Source organism: Entelurus aequoreus, linkage group LG28 (genome assembly GCF_033978785.1).
Source record: "Entelurus aequoreus isolate RoL-2023_Sb linkage group LG28, RoL_Eaeq_v1.1, whole genome shotgun sequence".
Lineage (NCBI taxonomy): Eukaryota > Metazoa > Chordata > Actinopteri > Syngnathiformes > Syngnathidae > Entelurus > Entelurus aequoreus.
In genome coordinates this window covers 26,543,194-26,558,401 of record NC_084758.1, presented here as the reverse complement: position 1 = coordinate 26,558,401, position 15,208 = coordinate 26,543,194, and the positions used below count along the sequence as shown (strand labels likewise).

Here is a 15,208-nt window from a genome sequence, read left to right as displayed (position 1 = left end):
ATTTTATTTTGTGATTCTGGACACCAATTGCGTTAAATTGACTTAAACTTTAAGTCAATTTAAGTTGCAATCAAATTTAATCTAAATTGTGTTAACTTTTGTTTATAAAATGTAATTTCAGTTGAATTGAATATAATTTATTATTTTATTTTGTACACAAATTGCATTATATTGAATCAAACTATTTCCCAGAGGGCACAGCTCAAAAGACTATTTATTATACATTACTATTTTTTATAGTATAATGGATTAAATTAATTATAAATAATGCCTTTTGTCCTTATTGTGTTTCTGCTAAAAGGACATTTAGTTTGGTTCATTCAGTTGAATTTAATTAAATCAAATTGTATTTTATTTTAATCCAAAGAGGTTCATTAGGTCTCCAAAAAAGTATGCAATTTGTTATTCTGTTATTCTGGACACAAATGAAATTAAACCGAATCAAACTCTACTTTCCTATGGGCAAAGCTCAAGGAATTAATTATGTTCCAATCAAAACTTAATCTAAATCACTTATAAAGTATATATTTTTTAAATGTAATTTAAATGTTATTGAGCCTCTGAGAGAATGAAGTATATGAAATTACATGAAATACATCCATTATGTGTATATATATATATATATATATATATATATATATATATATATATATATATATATATATATATATATATATATATATATATATATATATATATATATATATATTGTTTGTAGGTGACCAAATACTTATTTATAATATAAATATAAAAAACAGGCCTTTTGAACAAATAACCGCTCGAATGCTATTTATTGTTTTACTCGTTGTTGCTTTATTGCATCATTATTCATGATACTTTTTGGTCACATTAAAGGCTCCTTTTATGCTTTTTCGTGTATAAAGCAAGTCTAAATACATACTGTATAATACATCCTCCTCATCCACCCATAAATGTGTAATAGTGTAGGAATGTAAGTAGTTAATAAATAGACTAAGTGTGTGTGTTTTAACTCATAGCTTTATCACTTCCTTTGTAATGTAATGGTATTCATGTGGCTATTTTTAGAACCCTCCTAGATTTGGCAACTGGTATATAAAAGAGCGTGGACCCCGCCTGCCTTTCTGTGGACCCGCCCCCTGCACTGACAAGTATTATGAAAGAGATATCCTCTTGAGGAGCCCAAACATCAGCAGCCCTGAACTGTTTCACCACTCTTCTAAAAGAGGCACTTCAAACTAGACTTAAAGGCATTCTCATCTTTATTTTTTTTTTTTACATCTTGAGTTGGAATTGTTTTTGTTTTTTTCAAAAAGGGACATTTTGGACATAATGGCATCGCGGCAAATATCAGAAAAGGACCCAAACATTGAGTTATTTGTCAAGGTCAGTGTTTCCAGTTTTGAGTGTGGAAGAGTAACTGAAACGTGTTCCTTGATGTAACATTTGTGTTACAGGAGACAAGTAAAACAACCTGATAGTACAATATAATAACATTAAAAAAAAATTAATAGTACAATATAAAAACAAATCTACTGTAACATATTTTTTTCCAAATGTAATCAATTTCATATAGGGATTTTCATCAAAACTCAAAATTATTCCTTACAGTAACATTTGCATTACAGGAGTCAAGCATTACAAGAAACAACTCAATATTACAATATAATAATATATCTACTTTATATATATATACTTTTTTTTAAATTTAATTTCATATAGCACTTACCAAAATTTAAAGACACTTTAACAAAAAATAATTTAAAATGCCTATTTTATTTTAATTGCTTAGATTGTGGTATTGTTTTTTATTTAGGACAAATAGAATAAAACCCTATTAACTGACTTTTAGCAATCTTATGTAACAAGCATTTCCCATCAAAATTGTTCACAATTGGGGAAAAAAGGCTGCATAATATGTAATGTTCTATTCCTTATTAGAACGTAGCAGAAGTCAGGCTGTGTTTTGATTACATGTCGCCCTACAGATGTTCTCATGTGCGTTCCCGTCAGCCGAGGGTCGCACCACATGTGTTGTCGTTTTATCAGAGCGCAGGCATGGCACGTTCTTATCGCAGCCCAGAAAGAAAGTGAGCAGAGAGCACGCAGGCTGGCCCCAAGAATCATGCAGGAAGGCGGGCACACCCCACTTGCTATACAGGCTGTGAAAGAGAGAGCCTGGTTTGTGAACCAAAACAGAGGTTTCTATACAGCATGGGGTGTGTGGGGGGTCACAGGAGTGCTGAGAGAGGTGGGGAACACCCTGGAACATTATGCTGCACAACACATAACAGCCCTTTTTGTTACATTTCGCTACTTTAATGGAGAGTTGCATGGGAGGGGCTCACGTTGTTTCTTCATTAGGTCATCCATGTGTGATGGTGACCTCAGCTGTTTTTAAAAAACACCTAACATGAAGTCATTTTCTCTGTATTAGTAATAAACACCGATAAATGACATGACAGTATTTTTACTCAAAGAAAATAATGGAATGTATTTCGTCGGTTCCAGAGTCAAACTGTGGATATAAACCCCTTAAATAACTGCACTTTTTTGTTGTTTTGTTTTTACATTACCAACATTAAAAACTATTCTGTCTTGTATATAAAAATGTAACTTAAACAAAATAAAATAAAGCAACTTACCCTTAAAGGGTAAGTGGACATTTACAGAAGGTTAGTCGACTCCACTGGCACACAAGTGTAAAGAGAAACTATTTAAAGTAGGGGTGTCAAAAAAATATTTTCAAATGAATCGCGATTCTTATTTGTAACAATTCCTAATCCATCCATCAATCCATTTTCTACCGCTTGTCCCTTTTTTGGGATTAAAAAAAAAAAAATCTATTTAATTTAATCTGTCCCATTTAGCCATTTAGGCAAATCATATTGTTGATGGAGATGATCATATCTGCTGTACAGATTTACTTTACAAAAGAGAAGTGTTGCCCCCTCGCCGGGTTATTCCGGTTCCGGTGACCATAGATGAGGTGCTGGCTGTCCAGAGTTGGGACCTAGGGTGGACCGCTCGCCTGTGCATCGGTTGGGGACGTCTCTGTGCTACTGACCTGTCTCCGCTCGGGATGGTCTCCTGCTGGCCCCACTATGGACTAGACTCTCACTGTTATGTGGATCCACTAGGGACTGTACTTAGAGGGGGGGTTACCCACATATGCGGTCCTCTCCAAGGTTTCTCATAGTCATTCACATCGACGTCCCTTGTGTGGGCTCTGTGCCGAGGATGTCGTTGTGGCTTGTACAGCCCTTTGAGACTTTTGTGATTTAGGGCTATATAAATAAACATTGATTGATTGACTGATATTTGTATTTAACTTTAAAATGTTTGGGTAGAGTTTTATTAAACAAAACCAGTCTTGTTTTAAGTAATATATACATTGATTAGAGCTATTTATCTATTTTATGTAGTTAATCATAGAACCGGCACCAAAAAGTATTAATTTTGAATCGAGAATCGATTCGGAATCGAATTGTTACCCCAAACAAATCGAATCGAATGGTCCCCAAAGATTCACAAGTATAAATAGAAGCATTATTACTTTTCTCTCATGTTAAATATGTATCCGACAACCGTATTGAAAGTGTGTTGACCAAAATGCTAGATTTAAGACAGCTAAGAAGTCATTAGCTTGAATGCTAATGAGCTGTGTGTCTCCAAGAAGAAGCTATAGAGTACTTTTTGCACTTTTTACATTTACACTGTAACTCTGCACTTGTCCAAATTAATAAATGCCATACAGGTGGTCCTTGTTTGTCGCGGTTAACTTGTTCTAGGCCTGACCATAGCAACCAAATTCACACTAAATAGGACAATTATCATTAAATCAAATATGTTCATAGCTAAAGCATAAAAAAATGATTATGACATTCTAAATGAGATTTAACATAAAGGTCTCTAAACATGACATAACACCCATGTTACGACCATTAGCTTTGTTGTTAGCGTTACTCACGTCAAAGGCTCACCAATGTCATGTGGAGGAAATGATGTCGAAGATGAAGTGCATCTCCAATTAGCTGCTGATAGCTGTTAGCATTCGGTGGCGCATCAAGTCCCGTACGTCTCGCATCTCGTGTTTTGATATCATTTTGTCAAAGTGAAAATGTTTTATTGATGAGGCTGGTGACAAAGATGAACAATAGAAGTGGTCCGCCAAAATTTGGTTAACTTTTGATTTTCGCAATTAAGGAGCAGTAGCTCCAATATTAGCAGGTGTGTTGATGAAACGGAAGTTCCGCTTGGTAAATATCGCCATAAAATCATTAAAAAAGAAAAATTGGCACGGTAAACACATAAGACATACATAAGACTTAATTTAACACTTAAATTAGGATCTACATAAACAATATATAGAATATGCTTTAAAAAATATAATAAATTTGCAGTGTAGTAGTGTACACGCATTATTTGAAGCGGCATTACAACATCGTAACATTAAGGAGGACACAAAAGTTAGCAACACTAGCATTGCTACATGAGCGACATGCTAAGATTACACTGACCAAATAGCTACATACATCATGCTAGGTTAGCATATTCAACGACAGGAAACTAATTTATCAAAGTTACAGTTCCCACCTCTGAAGCTGACTGCCGGAACACATACATACATACACAGTACAGGCCAAAAGTTTGGACACCTTCGCATTCAAAGGGTTTTTTCTTTATTTTCATGACTATTTACATTGTAGACTGTCACTGAAGGCATCAAAACTATGACACCTGTATAGTGAAAACCATTTCAGGTGACTACCTCTTGAAGCTCATCGAGAGAATGCCAAGAGTGTGCAAAGCAGTAATCGGCGCAAAGGGTGGCTATTTTGAAGAAACTATAATATAAAACATGTTTTCAGTTATTTCACCTTTTTTTGTTAAGAACATAACTCCACATGTGTTCATTCATAGGTTTGATGCCTTCAGTGACAACCTACAATGTAAATAGTCATGAAAATAAAAACGCATTGAATGAGAAGGTGTGTCCAAACTCTTGGCCTGTACTGTACATACATACACACACGTATATACATACACACACATACATTAGCGCCCACACACACACACACAACCTCAGAACCACATCTGGGGCTTCAACAAACAGGCCTTACGGTCGTCTTTTGCCGTAACAGAAGGCCCCCTACCCTGGTTTGTGTCTTGGAAAGTGACCTTCAAGGCAGGAAGGGACATAACCGTTTCCTCTTGATGTATTTATGCGGCAGGCCGGCCATGACGGCGAGAACGTGGGCAACTGTCCCTTCTGCCAGAGGCTCTTCATGGTGCTGTGGCTGAAAGGAGTCAAGTTCACCGTGACCACTGTTGACATGAGGAAGTAAGTGCCCCCCCTCCCTTCCTCTTCACAAGCACCTCTATTAAAGACGCACACGTTGTTTTTCTGTCATAGCGCAAAACGTTTCACACCGCCGGCGCACAAAGAGCCGTGTGTTGCCTCCGACCAAAGCATTGTGTGAACTTCTCAGGGTCATTACTGGCGGGAAAACAGGAAACTTCATGGATTCATGTTTTCAGTGGAGGGGCACTCATGTTACACACATTTTATGCTGTTCAACGAATATTTTCCACCTTGAAGCACTTTAGAAGCCTTTGTTCTGCTCGAAGAGATACACACGATGAGCTCACCCTGTTTCCTTAGATTAATAATATCTATGCACTCTCACCCATTATTTTCCCGAGTTTAATTTGGTACGTGACAAAAAAATTCCAATGCAAAATATCGAAGAAAAAATATTTTGAAAAAGCTTAAAATTAAAGATGTCCGATAATATCGGACTGCCGATATTATCGGCCGATAAATGCTTTAAAATGTAATATCGGAAATTATCGGTATCTGTTTCAAAAAGTAAAATGTATGACTTTTCAAAACGCCGCTGTACTGAGTGGCACACGGATGTAGGGAGAAGTACAGAGCGCCAATAAACCTTAAAGGCACTGCCTTTGCGTGCCGGCCCAGTCACATAATATCTACGGCTTTTCACACGCACAAGTGAATGCAATCCATACTTGGTCAACAGCCATACAGGTCACACTGAGGGTAGCCGTATAAACAACTTTAACACTGTAACAAATATGCGCCACATTGTGAACCCACACCAAACAAGAATGACAAACTCAGGAAATATATTTTTACTCGAGAATAAACAAGCAACACTTGATATCAAATAGGAAGAGGCACCATCACACTGAGACAGCAGACAACAACATACGCACACAATGGGAATAATGAACAACAAACCAAAGATTGAAGTGACAAACCTGCCATCCAAACAATACACCGTTTGTTGACAAGACGATATGACTGCCATCGAAGCCCATTCAATCTTCATTAAGCAGAGTTAACACAATCCGGTGTCACAAGCTGGCGTCAAAGCAGACAAAGTGCGCTGCTAACTGCTAAAGCTAAAGAACACATCTCTGTTGAAACAGGCCCCGCCTTTTAAAAGCATACACACATTGCACGCTTATATTAAACATCTCTCAAATGCATATGCCAGATATTAAAAGTTTTTTTCCAAGTAACATAAAAATTACATTCCCTAGTAATTAACGACGTTTATTAAAGAATAATTATATTAGTAATTCAATTACTTGTTTGGTAAAGAGTAACTATAACTAATTACATTTTAAAAAGTAATTCAAGAACACTGTATACAAATGTTAGAAACTAAAGAAATTAAAACTTACTTCCGGGTATAATTTCGCACGATCTTGAGACGTAAAATTTTGTGTGTTGAATTAGACCCGTACAGTACTATGTCGAGACACAGTTGGGAAAGGTAAACTACGTTATCAACCAATGTGCTTTTCAATTGGTCCTAAAATAACCCCAAAACGCAGCAAACAATGACACGCATCGCAAACCGCCTCGTTCTGGTCAGCAGTTGATTGTCCCGTACCTACTTTAATGGTGTCATGAAGTACAAGCCTGGAGGGAAAGTGGAGGAACATGTGTGGGTGCACCAAACTGGTCAAGTTAACTTTCAGTTTCTGCTGGGCAAAAACATGAGACAAGCGACCATTTTAGAGATTGCTTTGACCTTTTGATAGTCTCAGTGCTGGTATTGCTATGGCTAACTTCAAAACTAGTCAACTTAGAATGAAAGGATCTGGGTGGACCCTTCCCTGTTAAAAAGGGAGGGTCCTAATAATACCAAAAAAATAAAATCTCTATCCTTTGACAGGAAACCTGCAGAGCTGAAGGACTTGGCCCCCGGCGCCAACCCTCCTTTCCTGCTCTACAACGGCACCCTCAAGACCGACTTCATCAGAATAGAGGAGTTTCTTGAGCAAACTCTCGCGCCTCCCAGGTATCGTGTCCGCCACCAACCCGCTGACCTCCCCCAAGGTCAAACAAACTGAACATGAAATGTGTTACATTTGTGTTTGTTGGTGCAGCTGTTTGACCAACTACACTTGTAACATGTTGTATTACTGTAATCCCACATGATTCAACCAGTGAACAATTACTAAAGTATTTAATTAAAAATACAAGTAGTTTTCTACATTTGAAACACTTCCTTGTGGTCTACATAACATGAAATAGTGGTGCTTTGGTCAATATCTTACATACTGTATGTTATGTTGCAGACCGTTTTCATGCCGCTTTCTGATCGTCTCTTGGTCTTATTTACGTGCCTCCACTTCGACTGCGTCTTCTCCCCGTCATCCATGTTGTAGATAACACTAAAAACAGAAGAACACAAGCTCAAAATAAGGCACAGTCTAGTGTAACCAGCCGAGACAATTCCGAACGGTTCGTTTGGACAAAGTATGAGGGTGGGCAAGACTGTTTTGCACATATCTCCGCCATGCTTCCACTTAAAGTTGGTGTTGAAAGCAGGGGTTTTCAAAATGCAGCAGCTTGAGAAAAATGGAGAAAATAAAAATACTTTTTTCTTCCCCAAACCTTCAAGCCAACTTCACTTATGTTTAGTTATAATTAGCAAAGCACATACATATTACGACATACAACTTGACGAGGGGCCAGGGGGCTGACATCCGGCCCAAAGCGTCCAGCCAGTAGGGGCACTGCTTGGCATTCCGTCATACCACGTGGGGCGAAGTGTTGAAGGCGTGGGGGTAGGGGTGTATTTTTCGTGGTTGCATATGTGTGTTAGGGCTGGGCGTTATATAGTGTTTGTACTATATATCATTATATTTTTAAACAAGATATTAAGAAAATATCGTGATATAATTTATTTCACGTTAAAATTACCAAACACTGCTTATATGTTGTGTTCCTCGTTCTCCACCACTTCCCGCTACCTCTCAAAACTCCATGGGCTACTAAACCCCTCCCCTTCCTCCTTCCAAGACGTGCTTGCACGTGTAAAAACATCCATGATTGGTTGGTTGTTTACTATGAGGAGTCACGATTGGTTGAGATTAGAGCAAAACATTACGGACAGGCCAATCAGAGGCAACATAGGGCAGGTCATCGAAACAGGAAGGGAAATCACAACAGACACGCGCATCCCAAATGACGGCGAGAATATTAAAGCGGGCGATTTATATATTAAGAAGATTCTCGTCTTTAGATTATTCTTTTAGTGATCTGGACGACATCCAGGAAATGCATCTACTTGGCCACATTTGGACAAATGTATGCGTCTGGATAAAACATTCATTTGAATTGTTTACCATGTAAGCCCAAATCAAAACTGTTCTGGAGTTGCCAAGCCGGGCATATTTCGCACGAGAAATGCTGCCAAAAATGTATGCAGAAGTGAGGAAGATCATAGCCGCACAATTGAGTCAAGTCACTTACTTGGCGCTGACCAGAACCGTACGTGTGTGATAGTCCATTCACTACATCGTTGACTGACAATTAAAAAGTGCCTGTCTGCAAATGTATTTTTTTAGCTGAGTTTGATACATTTTGTATTTTTTGCACAGCTATGTTATTTATTTTACGTAGAAAGAAATGTTTTCTCTGTTATTTATGTTATGTAATTCTGTGCTACTCAAGGTTTATTTTCTGTGCTGTTAATACCCATCTTGACTAACTGGGTTAATGAAAGTGCCACTGACTGTTTACAGTACAGTTGTCATTCACTTCAATTGCAGTGAATCTCGCTCAAAAATGAATATCTTTTATATGTATACTTCACCTGAAAATATATCAAGATATATATCGAATATCGATTTTAAGTCAAAATATATCGAGATATACTTTTTCGTCCATTTCACCCAGCCCTAATGTGTGTAGTAAGCATGCAGCGGTTCTCTGTTCCGTGACCTCGGTGCTCTTGCAACCGTAATAACGCAGCCAGTCAGTTCAACAAAAGTCAACAACAGGTGTGTGTGTCCATGAGAGACAGGGAAGGAGTTTGTTGCGTCTTCGCTGCACTGTCCTATGGGTGAGTCTTAAAGCAACAACCTCGTCACGTCGCTTGCAGCCAGGGAAAACAATCCAGATTAGAATGTTTGTGTTTGGGCGAGCGAAAATACATTTGAACTTTTCACTCAATTTCTGGTGCTCAAATTCATCATACGCCTTCATCGGAGCAGCCTGCATCTCCAAGAGGTTTTCAAATTTGCAATGTAGTCCAAGATCGCAGTTCTGCCTACATCTCCCAGTGACTGCGTGGGTTCCCTCAGGGTACTCCGGCTTCCTCCCACCTCCAAAAACATGCACCTGGGGATAGGTTGATTGGCAACACTAAATTGTCCCTAGTGTGTGAATGTGAGTGTGAATGTTGTCTGTCTGTGTTGGCCCTGTGATGAGGGGGCGACTTGTCCAGGGTGTACCTCGCCTTCCGCCCGAATGCAGCTGAGATAGGCTCCAGCACCCCCCGCGACCCTGAATGGGACAAGCGGTACAAAATGGATGGATGGATTACATACTGTATATATAATAGGTAAATATTACATATGTTATATTTTATATAGCTACTATGGTACATTTAGAGTCTATTTTATACCTGCATTACCCTTTCCATCCTTTGTAACTGAGCTACTGTGTGGAACAATTTCCCTTGTGAATCAATAAAGTTTGTCTAAGTTTAGGTACATTACACAATTATGGCCACATTTCACAGAGCAGTATCAAAAATAAACATGCATTCAATAAATCAAATCTATTATATACCGGTGTTGTACCGAAATCGGTTACCCATCGGAATTTGTAACTCCAGGGGGCGATGTTCCCATGCCGTTTGTTTGATGGTTAAACGGCAAGCCCAAAGAGGAGGCGAAGAAGAACGCTTGCGTAAATGGCGTAAACTATCCTTAATGCTGAAACGTCAGTTGATATGTATTTACCGCATCGGAGTAATGTCGGTCAAAGTGACGTCGCACTTTCACAAGAATAGACCCACGCTCAATATGTGTAATTTATTAATTCTGACAACTGACGTTTCAGCATTAAGGATAGCTTACGCCATTTACGCGATACAATGGATTCATACTATAATGAAAGTAAGTCATTGATTTCCAGAATATGTGTAATTTATTAATGCTGAAATTCTGACAACTGACGTTTCAATATTAAGGATAGTTTACGCCATTTACGCAAGCGTTCTTCTTCTCCTCCTCCTTGGGCTTGCCGTTTAACCATCAAACAAACGCCATGGGAACATCGCCCCCTGGAGTTACAAATTCCGATGGGTAACAGATTTCGGTACAACACCTGTTCATCACTTGATGCATACACATCTCATTAACTATGCAATGTAATGTCAAAATTCTCAATTCAGAAATCAGAAGTGAACTTTAATATGTATTAATTCCATAAATTGGCATTAAACCAAGTTTTAATCAAGTTATCACTTTCATGTTGAAGCAACAGGTTTGTGCTTTTATTTGTTTGAGGGCAATTACAAACTGCAATGCCAAATCGGCGTCCTTTGCAGGAAGACTAACAACAAAATGGACCAACTAACAATAAAACTTGGAGGTCCTTTCAACTTTATACATCTTGGTAAAATGTTCGGCTATAACGTAACCGTAAATCAGACCCTCATTTAGGGTATAAATACGAAAGTTAAGCTAGCATGTAGCATTATTGACTTTGGATGGACGCTGCCGCCATTTAACACATAATGAAGGAAAATGTTGACTCACGGCTGACAAAGGGTCTAAATAAAAGATGAAGAGGGTGTGTGGTGGGCAGGTTTGTTCCTAGTTGAATAAAGTTGGTCATAAAAACGCCAAACCGAGCACAGCAACAACAGTGACTGGCGACAGCCGGGGAAGAGGATGATTGACAGGTGGCAACGGGATTCAGAGGGACCGCGTCAATTGCGTCAACCGGAAGTGTGACGTCACCGCGTTTCCTCACTATTGCAAAGCACAATAATAAAAACTATTGGCTAAGTTTTATATTCATAAATGTAAGTTTCTCAATACCCGACCTGTTTTTTGTGCCTTTAAAAAAGAATTAGAACTCTACTTTAAAACACTCTCTACCTCTAACAACCAAAAAGCTGTGAAAACAATGATGCTGTGTTCCAAATTTAAGTTATTTACTTACTGAAATTGAGTGAGTCTATGGCTTTGCACTTTGTTTGTTACATATATATATATATATATATATATATATATATATATATATATATATATATATATATATATATATATATATATATATATATATATATATATATATATATATATATATATATATGTTTTGCATTCTATTTTAGTTACTTTGAATTTACAACCCCCTGGCGCTGTTCTGTACTGTTTTTGTACTGTTTTTATACTTACTTTGATTATTATTTCTCAACTGTTTGTAAATGTTGAAATTTATAAATAAAGGTTTATAGAATAAATAAAAAATAAAAATAATTTAAAACAATTTTAAAAAAAAAGCACAATAATAAAAGACCAAAAAGCTGTGAAAACGATGATGCTGTGTTCCAAATTTAAATTATTTACCGAACTTGTGTGAGCCTATGGCTTTGCACTTTGTTTTATTTATATATATATATATATATATATATATATATATATATATATATATATATATATATATATATATATATATATATATATATATATATATATATATATATATATATATATATATATATATATATATATGTGTATATAATTATAATTCTATTTTAGTTACTTTATTGAGTTTACAACCCCCTGGCGCTGTTTTGTATTGTTTTTGTACTTATTTTGATTATTATTATTTCTCAATTGTTTGTAAATGTTGCAATTTATAAATAAAGGTTTATAAAATTCAACAAAAAAATGTAAATTAAATTTTTTTTTAAAAAGGAAAAAAATAAAAAAGCACAATAATACAAATAAAAAATAATTTTAAAAATAAAATAAAATATACATAAATTAAAAAAATGAAATAAACCACAATAACAAACATTGGTTATGGTACGGGTCTTGTACTGGGGATGACAGTTTCAGTGTGAGTGTGTTAAAACCAAGATGTGATCCTTCTCCAGGTATCCTCACCTCAGCCCGCTGAACAAGGAGTCCTTTGACGTGGGCGCTGACATTTTCGCAAAATTCTCGGCTTTCATCAAGAACACACCAAATAACGCCTGTGAGTTGCCTTCTCCCTCCTGGGTTTTCGGAATCCTCACCAAAAGGATCGATACTGAAACATCGATACTGCCGATACCGGATCTGTTTTCAAATCAAAATATCGCTACTCTTGATACTTGGGTTATTTGAGATCACGTGTGTTATTATTATGAGCGCAGTGTAAAAAAGTAACTAAACTTGTGAATTAGGCAACGTGTCAATATCAGGGGTGTCCAAACTTTTTCCAGCAAGGCCCGCAGACAGAAAAGTTGAAGGCTGTGGGGGCCACTATGTACTTTATGGTACAGTCAAGACCCCCAAAAAAACACACAACAGTTACTACTTTGTATTATTTCCTGTCCAACACATTTATTTTACGTTCTACATCCTGTTTGCCAACACTCCTCTGGTCCACGTCCCTGGTTGCCAATAAGGAAGCTTTTCGGGGCTGGATTAGTTTCTACCCCACCGTTGTACCTTCATGCATGCGTCACACGCCTGTTTGCCATTGTGCACTTCCCAGCTGCACGTCTTTGTTTTTGTGTTACCTGCGTTTCCCTACCAAAGAGGGCGTCTTTTCGCCCCTTGCCTGCTGTCTCTGCGAAACGTAACAAAAACCAATACAATGTAATTTCATTATATGTTTCTTTTTTAGTCTCTCTCACTACAACTTTAGCATACTCAAAAATGTGTACTTATGGTTATCAAACACCATCTAGAAGACGCACAGGTCAACGGCCATTTTGGTTTTCAGGTCACATTTTTGGAGGAAATTGGACTGGTTTAATTTTTCCTTTGTTTTTTTTTGTTTGATTTTTAATTTAAAAAACATGCTTATTTCCACTGTAGAAGATGTTACAGGCCAAAAAAAAACTATCTGTGGGCCACAAATAGCCCCCGGGCCACACCTTGGACACCACTGGTTTACAACATGTTCCCTATTTTCCAGCTCATGTAACTGAATTGTGATTCACTTCTCATAGTAGTTCTTATTAATTCATTTATTTCAATGCTTTTGTTATGTTACTTATTTCACTTGGTTTTAAGTGGAAACACCATTTTCCTGTTCTTTGTATGATTTCTGTCCTCTGTTTTTTGTGTTGTATTAGCTTAGCTATAATGTTATTCACGCCATTACCTCAATATACTTCAGATTTTGAAATAAATAAACATATAATAATAATGGAAAATATATAGTAACACATCTAATAATAATAAATAATGGAATAAATATTATAAAAAAACAATAATAAATCAAAAACTATTTTTTGTTATTATTTGAAATACACAACTATTTAAGATTTCAATAAACAATTTTTTCTGTTGTATTAGCTTGGCTATATTTTGCTATTCATGCCACTACCTCAATATACTTCAGAGTTTGAAATAATTAAATATATAATAATAATGAAAAATATATAGTAACACATCTAATAATAAATATTAATAATAAAAATTAATATAAAACTTATTATATAATAAATAATAACAATGAAAAAATAACTATGCTTTATGCTTTGTTATGATTTGAAATACGCAACTTTTAAAATTTTAATAGACACATTTTTTGTTGTATTAGCTTGGCTATATTGTTATTCACGCCACTACCTCAATATACTTCAGAGTTTGAAATAAATAAATATATCATAATAACGAAAAATATATAGTAACAAATCTAACAAATATTAATAATAAAAACTAATATAATACATACTATATAATAATAACAATTAATTTAAAAAACTACGCTTTAAGCTATGTTATTATTTGAAATACGCAACTTTTAAAATTTCACAAAACTCATTTTTTCTGTTGTATTAGCTTGGCTATATTGTTATTCACGCCACTACCTAATACACTTCAGAGTTTGAAATATATAAATATATAATAATAATGACAAATACATAGTAACACATCTATTAATAAATATTAATAATACAAACTAATATATTACATATTATATGATAAATAATAACAATGAATAAAAAACTGTAGGCTTTATGCTGTGTTATTATTTGAAATACACAACATTTAAAATTTTGATGAACACATTTTTTCTGTTGTATTAGCTTGGCTATATTTTTATTCACGCCACTAACTCACAATACTTCAGAGTTTGAAATAATAAATATATAATAATAATGAAAAATATATAGTAACAAATCTAACAAATAATAATAATAAAAAATAATATAATACTTATTATATATTAAATAATATCTAATAAAAAAATAATGGATAAATAACTGTATGCTTTATGCTATGTTATTTGAAATACACAGCTTTTTCAAATTTGAATAGTCACCTTTTTTGTTGTATTAGCTTGGCTGTATCATTATTATTCACGCCACTACCTTAATATACTTCAGAGTTTGAAATAAATCAATAATATATCGTAACAAATCTAATAATAAATAATAATAAAACAAACTAATATTACATAACAATATATAATGAATAACAATGAATAAATAACTATGCTTTATGCTATGTTATGATTTAAAATACACAACTTTTTCAATTTCAACAGACACATTAGGTACATTTGGAATGTTTCTTGGTATCGGATCGGCAATAAATCAGTGGTATCGAACATCACTACTTAAAGGTCTGATTAAAAAACCGAGGTGATTTTGTTCCATAAGAAATCTTGTAAATCAGATTAATCCAATTCAGACGCCCCAAAAATATTTTTATTAACAAT

At 35.5% G+C, this 15,208-nt stretch overlaps 1 protein-coding gene across 1 annotated transcript in view; it reads left to right on the top strand.

Annotated features, from left to right (window-relative positions):
* Positions 1 to 1,132: 1,132 nt before the first annotated feature.
* The window catches only part of clic2 (chloride intracellular channel 2), a 17,108-nt gene continuing 3,032 nt past the window's right edge, over positions 1,133 to 15,208 (top strand). The window contains exons 1-4 of the mRNA XM_062040009.1: positions 1,133 to 1,365; positions 5,214 to 5,323; positions 7,191 to 7,316; positions 12,423 to 12,523. Of these exons, the coding sequence (XP_061895993.1) occupies positions 1,312 to 1,365; positions 5,214 to 5,323; positions 7,191 to 7,316; positions 12,423 to 12,523 (391 nt within the window). The 5' untranslated portion in view covers positions 1,133 to 1,311. The remainder of the gene's footprint in view (positions 1,366 to 5,213; positions 5,324 to 7,190; positions 7,317 to 12,422; positions 12,524 to 15,208) is intronic.